Source organism: Haliotis rufescens, unplaced genomic scaffold, assembly GCF_023055435.1.
Source record: "Haliotis rufescens isolate VD_foot unplaced genomic scaffold, xgHalRufe1.0.p SCAF_15, whole genome shotgun sequence".
Classification (NCBI taxonomy): domain Eukaryota; kingdom Metazoa; phylum Mollusca; class Gastropoda; order Lepetellida; family Haliotidae; genus Haliotis; species Haliotis rufescens.
In genome coordinates, this window is record NW_025963835.1 from 21919109 (window position 1) to 21931622 (window position 12514).

General features: G+C 37.6%; 1 protein-coding gene across 3 annotated transcripts in view; it reads left to right on the top strand.

The window, feature by feature from the left end:
- The window catches only part of LOC124135191 (E3 ubiquitin-protein ligase TRIM33-like), a 34135-nt gene extending 25383 nt beyond the window's left edge, over nt 1-8752 (top strand). For all 3 annotated transcript variants that reach the window (XM_048396307.1, XM_048396308.1, XM_048396309.1), the window contains 2 exons: nt 7313-7354; nt 7920-8752. In XM_048396307.1, coding sequence (XP_048252264.1) covers nt 7313-7354; nt 7920-8551 — 674 coding nt within the window. In that variant the 3' untranslated portion in view covers nt 8552-8752. The remainder of the gene's footprint in view (nt 1-7312; nt 7355-7919) is intronic.
- The last annotated feature ends 3762 nt before the right edge of the window (nt 8753-12514 follow it).

A 12514-nucleotide genomic window follows, 5' to 3' on the forward strand; every position in this document is an offset into this window, starting at 1 on the left:
TTTGTAATTGTTGTAACTGAGTTCGATCTCTAAGAGCATTTCTTTATAACCATAGATAGTGTTTTGTTAAAATCTCCAAAATAAGCAGTGACCAATAAAAGGGCGACAATGTGACAACGCAACTTTTTGATGAATTGTCACATTATCGCTTTATCACGCTTTGGTTAATATTGACACTTTTGGCATTAGTTGTAAGGGTGACAATGCGACAACGCGACAATGTCCCTTCCAGGATTCCATCATATGGTATGTAATGTCTAAAGTGAAGGTTTTTATATTAATGAAAGTGTTTTTTATATCTTACATATTTTAATATTGCCACTATTTCCCCAGCGGTGAAAAGCCGATTCCCTTCACTGATATACCCACTTGAAGCAGAAATAGAAGGGACGGGTTAAAACAGACTCATTTGTTTCATATTTAGATCTATGCATAAAGTTTAAGTGTGACACAAATATCTCAACAAGACTGTATGACAACAGGGGTGATTCCAACTTTCCAAAAGTGAACTTCCCCTTTGTGACGAGCAGTATTCCAGCAGCTACGTTTCATCAGTTTTATGTTACAGTGGAGCATGTTCTTTCTCAGAAAATTTCTAAGAGCGTCAAATGACACTTGCTCAAAAGTTGTGATCTGTTTCTGATATTTCTGAAAGCTGTAACATAATATTCTATATCCAATACTATCTTAACATGTGAATAATACCTTAATTTACAAGACTCATCAATTCTCATCTGGATACTATTTTTACAATCCAACAAACGCTGTCTAAACAATTAACATCACCAATATTCTGCTCGTGCGCATGCAAACGTAGCCAAATCCATAAATGTAGCGGAAATGTTTAACATGAGTTATGAGTTATGAATTCTAACACATTCATCCAGCTCCTTCATTGTGAATAACACTGTCGGGGATATCTGTCATCATTCATTCTAATTGGTTTACACCAGCATTTAACACTCTTCGTATGATAATCCACATGCACATAATATCTGTTTTACATTTAATATCTTATTCAGACAATTTTGAAGTGCTTGGTACATATTTACCAACCCCTGAAACAAATTTTACAAAAACTAGTATGATAAGTATCGACAGTTTGACCAGCTTTGCATCCGCAAATCTCCGCAACACAAAGAAGAAAGGGCTTTATTTAATATCACATGATTTAAATAAAATGTTAACTGGCATATTTATAAAGTGAAACTGCAGCATTTTGATGGTAAGCAAAGCCTTATTGGCGTTTAATCTTGAGGGTATCAATGCATTTAAACCAAGACAATCTGGTTGAAAACAGAACTTCAGTAAGTACTTAAATTAATATGCTTATCATTCAAGCACCATCGTTTATCATCCCTTAAAGTGCCACCTCTTCTGAACACCAAGCCTTCGGTATTAGACAAAGTGCCAACGTTTTATAAAAAAATAGATGAAATGTCAATCTTGCCTTGCAGACCTATTACGGTGTCATCGAATATATCCAAATCATCGTCATATAGTAAAAGTAATATTGGTCAACGAATTCCTCTCAAAAAAACATTCCTCTTTCTGTCATAAACTGTAGTTCGAGGTTAAACATCATGAAGGGGCTCAACATTCAGACTTGTCGAACGCTGGTCAGTGATTCGAAATAATCTGAAAGAGAGGTTTTTGATGTCCTGACAGCACACTGGATCTTGGAGTATAGATCCTTCAAAAACCCCAATCAACAACTGTTGATTTCATTTTCAGTAGTAAATACCACAAGAACTTCCTTTTGATCGAATCCAACACTTTTCGGAAATCAACAAACAAACAATAAAATCTACCTCGACGTTTAGCTATATATAGAGAGATACTTTTGTGCTAAACACTGTAAAGTGAATATATTGTCAATTGTACTCCATCTGCTCCGAAATCAATCCAGAGCTTCAGGAATCGTTTCATAAATTTCTGCAAAAGTCTTGAGCCGTTCATTTAATATTGTTGTTATCAACTTTCCAAATACATCCACCTTATCAACTTTCCAAAAACATCCACCAGCGTATTTCCTCTATAATTATTGACATGATTAATATTATCTTTCTCATGCACGGGAAGTATTATACCCTTTGCCCACTAGTAAGGGAATACGCCGTTATGCATAATCCTATGAACAACTATTTTTAAGTGTGATATGATTGAAGTGCTGCAACATTTCACAATTTCGGGAAAATTCCATCCGGTCCTGCCGATTTACCAAATTTCAAGTTATGTATTGCTGGTAATACTTCTCCTTCAGTTACATCAGTATTAGGGGATTATTCATACCATCATCATTTCAGTAATTGCACTCTTTAATAGAATGGCTGGTGATAAAATCTTGTGCCGCGTGTAGATTGTCCCCTTCCACATGTATATCCCTTAAATTAAACCAATGCTGGAAATATTCTGTCCATTGCACATTGCTAATACCTGCAGCTGGGCTGCTTGTCACAGAAGGTGAAGAAATAATATTGTTGACACGTCTCCAAAAGGATCTATACAATCATCTATACAATCTTCCTCATGCTCAACTCGCTTCTCTCTTCTGTGATATCATCCACTGTCATTTTGGGCAAAGCAAAATTACTGTGTGTTCAGAAATTTAAATATCGGATATTAAGTCGAAGGATTGAATTTCAAAAAATAGCACATTAGTGATCACGGGAATCTGTTTTTCACCAAAACATCAATGATAATTCTGAAACGTCGCCGAGGAATCTAGACTCGTTTTGAACGATTGGGAAAATACCCAAACACAAACGCCGAAGTGTACTTTCCGCCATATTGGATTCTGTTCACAAAAATCATGTTTCACGTATGCGGGTTATGAAACGCCTTTGAGATCACGTACATTTCAAACTCAGCTGCGATACATGCATCCCTGAATTCCTCCTACATTGTAGAATCAAATGACAAATGGTCTTTATCACCAATACAAATTATCGAGATGACATCGTTCGAAATAAATTAGGTTTGGAAACGAACACTGTGCTCGGAAAACTGTACTTGTTGAAATGTAAACAAAGCAAAATTCAGATTTTACACCTTCCCATTTTGAGAGATCAATTCGTCTAATTGATCAGGGAAATTCAACATCGATCGTAAACGTTTTACATAAACGTACTGTTGTCAGTGAACACGCCATTTTGTAGACGTCGGTCACCGGCAGTGATGTCATACGATATATAAACATTGTTGTACATATTTGGTTATTTCTTTGAGGTGATTTTGTTTAACTCAGCATCATGCGGGTTCTTTGATCTTATCTAGTTTGCACTAAAATCATGGCTTTTGTAATCCACAAAAAGGCAGAAACGTTTTCAGGCTTAGGTGTAGGGTCACATTATTTATGAATAGTAAGCAGTACGTCGGATGACGTCACTCATGACTGTTTGGTTTTGTATGAATGCGCCACTGCGATCATGGAAACAGACAAAATGCATCGATTCGATGCTAATAACGTGCGACTTTAGGGTTTGTTAGAAACAGATTACTGCACTCATGCCTGTCAGATACCATTTTTCTTACAACTCGTTGTTTCAAAGCGTATCTAACGGGCGAAAGCTTTTTGAAAAAACTCGTTGTAAGATAAATTGTATCTGACAGGCAATTGTGTAGTATTCTCTTTATATCTGATGATACATTATTATCCTCGTTCGTCGCCCGGTTAGCCGTTGCACTATGGGCCGTATTTACTTCCAATGACATAACGCATGGAAAATGATCCGACACCATGTTCGTGTAGTACTGTGGTAAATTAGTAACTTGAACATAAACGGTAATCAACCAGACTTGCTTCGTCTCCTTTAAAGGGGCACTGATATTCAACAATTTCCCGGGACTGATTGCTGCCTTTGTTGTTGTGTACCGTAAGTACCCTGGTGATATCCCAGAAATCTCGACTAGTTCGCGACCTGTGCTGCGCCAACAGTAAGCGCATTTGTCGCTTTTATTTAATATTTCACCTGAGCATTGCTTATTCTATCGTTTGTACATGTTATAGCCAATGTGTAATATGACTAAAATTTTCACTTAGGCAATACATCAAACTTTTAAATATTCAGTTATTTTACAAATTGACTGAAAAATGTATTATAACGAATTCCAATAAAAAGCGTACTATTGGTTAATCTGTTGAACAAAACATCTTGTTTTTAAATAGGCATAGTGAACCTACCCATGTAAACACTTGTGACAAATCCACTGTGCAAGATAACAGCGATGAATCAATCAACGTATTTTCGGTTTAACCTTTGATGGATGTTGTTTTTTTGTAACTCAACTGATCATTCTTTCTTGCTGCGCTGTCACGTTCATTGTTCAGAACATGCATTTCCCCCAAGTTCAAACCTGGATTTGGATTGAATAATTACCCCAGACACAAGAAATGCCAAATTGGAAGTTTTGTCAGTGGTTCTACCACTAATTATATCTGTAATAAATTCATTAACCGAGCATCAAGTGAATGAAGAAAAATACACAGGTGTTGGGTATACCACGATAGATGGATGACAAGGGAGTGGCAATCGTATATAGACTATCCTTTATATGGTCTCCCTGGTGTTAGCCATGTCATCCGAAATCTAAAACTGCTTTCATTGCAGGGATTCATTTTGATTAAACCATAACCATCAGGGGTATTTCCATATAATGACATCGGATGGGCTTCCGCCGTTCTTTTTGTCTGTTTTATTAGGTTGAAGAAATTAATTAGCATGTGCGCATGCCCTTTGTAATATCGAAGACTTCATAGATCACGGGTAACCAATCAGTGTTAAGAAATGCGTATAGATATTGCCTCAAAGTTTATTTACGCTGTTATGGAAATGTTTGTTGTCACGTTTTATTTATGATTCCATGAACCGAAAACAAATAAGGCCACGTCCACTAACCGACTTCTGTGTCCTGATTGGCTGATAAAAGAATGGGTTGGGCTGTAGTTGCGTTATAGCGCTAAACGATAAACTGATTTTGTATGTTATCTACAGTTTCTTTTGTGTTAAGGATTAGAAAGACATCATGTGAAGTCATAATTTCAACGTATTTATTAATAAGAACTACTTCATATGTAGCCTTAGGTACAAATATGCAAATATTTTAGTGTACACGTAATTGACACTTACGTTTGTGCGGATGTGTTACATTTATGAACATAAACAAAAAGACATAAAGACTGTTCCCTGAATACATACGACAAGTATCGATCAATAACAATATATAGTTATTTAACATTTCGACTAATAGACAGCTCATAATCACTCAATGATAAACAATGCCAGTTCATGCAAGTCTTTCCTTTCTGGATGACGAATGAGTTGTATGACGCACATTTCTATAAGATCTGAAAATTAAATTAGTCATGGTGTAAAATTAACTGCAATCATTGAACTGGCTCGAGAAACCGACAGTGCTTTGTGTTGCCGAGATTTTGTTATACGTCAACTCGTAGCATATTGCGCCACATTTTTTCGTACACAAACAAAATACTGTCTAATTTCTGAAGGACTGAAATCTATATCAAGTTGATTTGCATGTTTATATATAACGTTATGCATTCGAGTTTGGTGATAATTTGCTGTGGATAACGACAATGTATTTTCGCATTGTTTTGTTCACGATTAACCCATCCATTCCAACGTCACCTCAAATAATAATTAATGAGGATATCATACTACACACATAGGAAGTCATAGCGAAATGGAAGACCACATCTAACACGTGAATTAGTCCCTGGGTTCAAGCATTCACCTGATTGTGTCAGTGTCATGTGACTCATGGTGTACCATTAATAATCAAGTGCTTACAAATATGATGAAAACTGAAAATTTGACACAATTTCGTTTGACGTCATTACTTGTTTTATGTCTTTGGAGATGCGGCATTGAGACATGCTATATTGATCAATATAATTATATATTTCATCAACGTGCGTTCACCTGCAAAAACAACCTGGATGTGTAAAAAAGAATCTGAAACTTATTCGGCAACATTGATTTATGTTTACATCATGTAAGTAATGTCTTTGAAAAACAAAGGAGTTCGTTTATTTTTTTTCGATAACATAGACATTAATACTACATATAAAAAAGAAATCTATAAAGTCAAATCTGTTGTTAATATCGGAGGTATGTGTGTAATTAGAATGTGGTTATTCTCTTCAATTTGTCTCAGTATTTTACATATTTTAAGAATAAAATATGATTAATTTTGTTATTTAAGAATTGACGTGCAAGCTCCAACGTTCATACAGTTTGACCCTTACTCTATGGAAGCCCATCCTCGAACTCACACAAAATGTCAAATTGAATTCTTATCATGTTTTTATTTCACTATTTTATACCTCAAAGGATGTGTACACATCTTCAAATAGCACGTCATGTTTACACTGGCAACCGTAAACCAACCAACCTCACAAAGTCATAGTTACAACGGGTCGTACTGCATTGAAATAAAGAAGAAGACGTCTAAATGTAACAAGTGAGGTGTATAGGGTATTAACGTCGCTTTACAGATTATTGTACTGATATAGCTACGTGCATGTGTGTGTGTGTGTGTGTGTGTGTGTGTGTGTGTGTGTGTGTGTGTGTGTGTGTGTGTGTGTGTGCTTTTACTGGTTTGGATCAATGCCGATTTCATAGTGCTAGGACACTGAGATACCATGACGGAAAGATCCCTTCGGCACTCATGTTTGCGGCTTTTTTCTTTAACGAACTTTGGTTCGTGGTGACGTTTCAGAAATATAATTTGGTGTCTTGACAAATCAGATGTTCTATTTAATCTCAAACTGAGGTTGAAGGACAAAGACATACATGTCCCTGTGGTATTCAGGGGATAACAGTCTGTCAGACATAATCATGCCCTGTCGGCTTGACATGGTACGAACACCAACTTGGCGCACGTTGATGGCTGGGATTCCATTACGTGTGGCAGCTGATGGACACAGTCCCGTCCAGTGAATTGCCTGTTGTACTTCCCTTTTCACATGATGATACTGTTAAAACAGGTACGTTCTGCATTATTTGTTTGTTTGTTGTTTGAATCCGCACCCAGCGGTATGTCAGCTATATGACGGCGGTCTGTAAATAATCGAGTCTGGACCAGACAGTCCAGTGATTGACACCATGATCATCGATGTACGCTATTGGGATACGATGACATGAACCAACCAAGTCAGCGTGTCTGACCACCCGATCCCATTAGACCTGTTCTGACCCGGATCTTCACGGTAGACCTTCTGCATTAAAGTAGTGCGAGCAGGCAGTACGTGTATATGGGACACACATACTGATTACTATCTTTGTTTCAGTGATGGAGATGGACCGGAGCATCTGTGACCAGGAGATAACATGTAAGATCTGCGGCCTTGACTCAATGATGTTACAGTATATTATTCATTGGTTTTGTCATTCATTTTGTCTGTTGAGTTCGATAGGTTCGACCACTTTCGAGATCTAAACGAGCGTAAAACGCAGTGTCAGTCAATGTTAAAGTATAGGAGCTATGATAGGATTTGCGTTAGCGATGTTCCATGCAAGAGGTTCTTGGGTTTTCAATGTTATGTACAAGAAATATACAAGAGAGTGAGTGAATGAGTAGGGATTTACGCCACTTTTAGCAATGTTCCAGCAATATTACGGCGGGGGACACCAAAAATGGGCTTCACACATTGTACCAATGCGGGGAATCGAACTCGGGCCTTCTGCGTGACGAGCGAACGCTTTAACCACTAGGCTACCCGACCACCCCAATATATAGGAGAAGAACGCTTATGACATTTGAAATTGATATAACACTAAATTGTGACTTTCTTTTTCTGGTTGGTAGATACTAGTGTCTTGTGAGTTAGGAAGTTAAAGTGTTATACACTACAACAAGATGTGTTGGTATTTATTATGGACGTTTTCTTCCCACAGGCCCGACTCTGGAATGGGACTCAAGCACTGCTGATAACACTATTGACGTGTCTGGATGTGTAATCACAAACACCACCTTAGCCGTCCCTTCTCCTGACACAGGATGTCGGATACAAAATATCACTTCATGTCTGGCATCCAGGCCTTTAATGGTTAAAAAATGCCAAGGCCAGCGATGCATGTTTCGCGTAAAGTTTCGGGTTTGTGTAAAGGAATTGATACAAGATAATAAACTTATACAAGAGATTGCCCTGACCCCCACCCCTGTAGATGCTGTCTGTTATCAAGTCACCGGACTGAGTGTACGTGTTGTTACATGCCCCAACCACAAGCAGCAGCTGTGTCTCTGTGTAGTCTGTAATAACACCCTCTTCACTGATCGCCCTCTCATTCAGAACAGAGTTGGACAATCTATTGACCTACAACTGTGTTTTCTAATGGATGGGGCTAATGACAAAATATTAGTTATTGATGCCGGTGATAACAAAGTGTACACCACCGTCACAGATGTTGCTTTTGACAGACCCATGTGGGTCATGATGTATGTTGGTTATCCCGCAATATCAGATGTAAGAGGAGAACTGATTACAGGCCACAACATCACAGGAACCTTCGCAAACTACAATCATTAGACTAGTTTCCACTATCCACAACAATCACACACTCCATGTAACATGCAATGTATACAAGCACAGCTCAGTAAAATAATATGTATGCCCTTGACACATTACCAACTTGTGTACATATGTAAAAACACGTTTGGTTTACATATTTAATACAAATAGTAATGTAACCGTGACGATCCGGGTTAGAATCCTGCTTGCCGTAAGAGGCTACTATGCTTGTCGTAAGAGGCGACTAAAGGGATCGGGTGGTCAGGCTCGCTGACTTGGTTGGTGCATGTCATCGTATCCCAATTGCGTAGATCGATGTTCATGACAACAATCACTGGATTGTCTGGTCCAGACTCGATTATTTTCAGTCCGCTGTCATATAGCTAGAATATTGCTCATTGCGACGTTAATCAACAAACAAACAATGCAAATCCGAATGAAATTTGAAGCCATAATAAAGCAACACGGCTGATGTTCAGTACTTTTCCTTAGTATCTTACTGTCGCAAAACATTAAGCGGCAAAGTGGACATTATTTGAACGCAGACTAGAATAACAAAGTTAATGACTGAATATTCTCATGCTAGCATAAATTGCGTCTTACCTTCGAAGAGTGTAATGTTTTACAATCATATCAATTCTCATTTACCGAATATCGCTTGCTGACCAAGGAAAATACTATTTCAAGTAAATATGACACTGTGGTGTAGTTGTTGTGGCTCATTATGAATGCATGCACACATGTAGGGAGAACAGTACTATTGCGAGAGGAATATAGATTTGACAGTAACTTTGAAAGTATTCGTTGAAATCATCTGAGGATTGCAATATCACCTCAGTCAACGTGTGGTTACAGATAATTTATGGGAGATAACTCGTGTGGTACAACTTGGGCACCACCACATCTCTATCCCCGCTCCATATCGATACACCCTCACCTGTAATCAACTCATTTGAACAGTCCCGTGATTTTTGTTATTACCATGTTTTACTGCAATTGTAAATAGCACGGATTTGTGTATTTTCAATTTTTAGACATGATGATGTACTTTTTCATCTGATATCATGTTTTCTACCTCGACCAATGTTCATGACGTTCACAAAGGACTACGTCATTTAATGTCAGCGAGCTTGTTATATATAAAGCTATGTCAATCATATGACGTCATTTGAGTAAGTAAAAATACCTCCAAGGTAAGGGCTGGACTGAAAAATATATTATCATTAGGGTTTTTATGACTCAGGGCACGGGCTGCCCAGTCGTCCAATGCGCCGTAGCTCGATGTGTCATGGACGGGACATAGTCAGGAGGCCGTGCTTTCCAATTTCATACTTAGATTAAGGTTCTTGGTTTATGAGTAATATTTCCTTGATTAAGGTTTTCATTCATCATTAAGCTGACGCGCTCTTATTTAACTGAGCTACTGCTCAAAGGAGCGTTAAACCTTACACACTCCAACCCAAATTACTTTGACGACACAATAATGATGGCTAACTTCACCTAGTACATCCACTCGTGAAATATGAACGTGTTTTCCTCTCTGTGTGGTTATGTGGGATGGGGTGAGGTTGGTTAGGATGGGGTGAGGTTGAGGTGGGTGGGTTTTGGTTTGGGGTTGGGTATGGGGAGTAAGTCGTATTCAATGATACCTTTTCGAATGGTAGTTTTTAAGTGACTTCGCCCCTTGTATAATATCAAAGGAAAGAAATCATCTGGTAAAATTTGTGGTCATGTTATTCTCTGTGGAATTATTATCCAAAGTTCTTTCCGCATTGAATAATCAGTATCAGCAGTCATAATTTATGTTTCTACTCTCTACAATATATAACGTTTCTGCCTTGTTTCCTTAAGACATTGGTACTTATATTTCTTGCAGGAAATAGAACCAAAGAGCCTCATTAGTATCAATGTTGTATACTTGCTGTGTAGTCGAACACTACTTGCGTTAATGCTGCTGTACATAGCGCGCGCGTGTGTGTGGATTGTTCCTTATTGTGAAAGATATACACTTATTATACATTTAAGATGTCACCATGAAATGTCTTAAAGTGTTCATTTATTGTGAAGTTGTGCAAGTGTATACAGCAATTCACAATGTTAGTATTATCTATATATGTATATTCGTATTATGATGTTATATTAACTGGATAATGAATGAAAAAGTGAAGTGCAACATATAGGTTATGTTGCAATGTTTTGAATGGGGCTTCAAAATTGCTTGAATTTGTGTGAGAAACATCGTCATTTAGAATATAAACTTACCCTGTTTTGAAATTTGATGTAGTCCCACTGTAGAGGAGATGCCTCTTACCTTAATTTGTAACCGAGCGCTTTACACGAACCAAGATCTATGATGTGGTTCCACATTAACCTGTTGATTTATTGGGAATGAGCCTGTTGGTGCAACGTGATTGCCAATGGAACTGGAACAGCTGCAATTTAGGCTGCAGATGAGTGACACGACACGAGTGATTTGTGACCTGTCAGTTTCAAGATTTCACGGCATTCGACGCCAATATTTGAAAGAAATGTGACAGTTTTGGCTCTGACACAGAGGTTCTGTATAATTAGTGAGAAAACGCTACATTCACCATGATCTATCGTTAGTTTCGCTCTATGAATTAGTGTCCTGTGTAAACATTAGTGTCTAGTAGACAAGACAACTATGTATACGCACATAGGCTTCAAACATTCCATTGATGCACTGAGTGCATCTGCTGAAATGTCAACAGTCAAGGCTGGTGAAAAATAATCGTGTGAAGATCATTGTTTCCACCCTGGACATCCAGACTAGGCCTATTTTGGAAGATTGACCGTTGTTGCTTCAAGGTAAATATTAATGTCAATGACTTTATTGCTCTCACATATACTTTTGTGGATTTTGTACTACCACTATAGTGTGTCCACCCGTTGTAATTACTTTGCAGCAATTTGTACCGATTTGTAAACTTAGTTAATTCTATATGATAGTTGTTGTTTGTATAGCATTTCTTTGCCTTTTGTTGGGTTTCACACTAAATGATTTTACACATGGATTTATTGGTCAACTTGTTTCAATTTGGACGTCGACACGTAGCATTACACAATCTAAATATATCACTTAACAAATGCAAAGAATGTGTAATTTAATATTTGTCCCTTCGTTGATTTGAATATTAATAAAACTATCAAAATGTATTTGTCAACTTGCACTTTTTTATTTATTTACACTGTAGATCTAGAATAAGTCCTGATAACCGCATGCATGCTGAAAAAGGCAACTCAAATACGGATCAGATGGCCATGCTCTGTGACTAGGTTGATAGTATGCCAATGGGCATGCATGTTGCTTTCAACCACCGGTAAGCCTGATCTATCACACAAGTCATGGCAAGGGAAATAACGTGCTCGCGATGTCAATGTTAGGTTTTAGGTACTCATATGCAGTACATAGCCTAACATATTTGTTGGTTTGTATGTAGCGTAAACCTAACACAAGTGTTTTCAGTATATATCACTGTGTCACATCGCCAATACATCATTGCCGTGTTTACACTTTATCGAATAGTTTAACATCGGTTTTTAAGATTCTAGATAAACATACAGCTTTAAACACATATCCACTTCAGAGAGGCTTAAATATACTTAATATGTGCAATATCTTATGTCTGTCGTGCCCGTCGTGCTATAACAAACCATTTACATGTGACGGTTATTACTCTATCAAGACATAGTCCTATTTTGAAGCTCAGGGTCACTAGTTACGAAATGATCATACAAATTAAACTGTGTTTGACCCGAATAACATCAGATTTTGTGGGAGATTGTTATACAATTAAATGAAGGTAAACTTCTGTACCTTTGTAGCTCTGGTATTTTTTCCAATCCCCACAAGCTGATAACTCTAAAATACATCAAATGTCCTTGTCATTTTTTCCCTATATGCATGAACACAAGTGTAAGGGAATACATAATAGTCATGTTCCAGAAAACCACATGCAA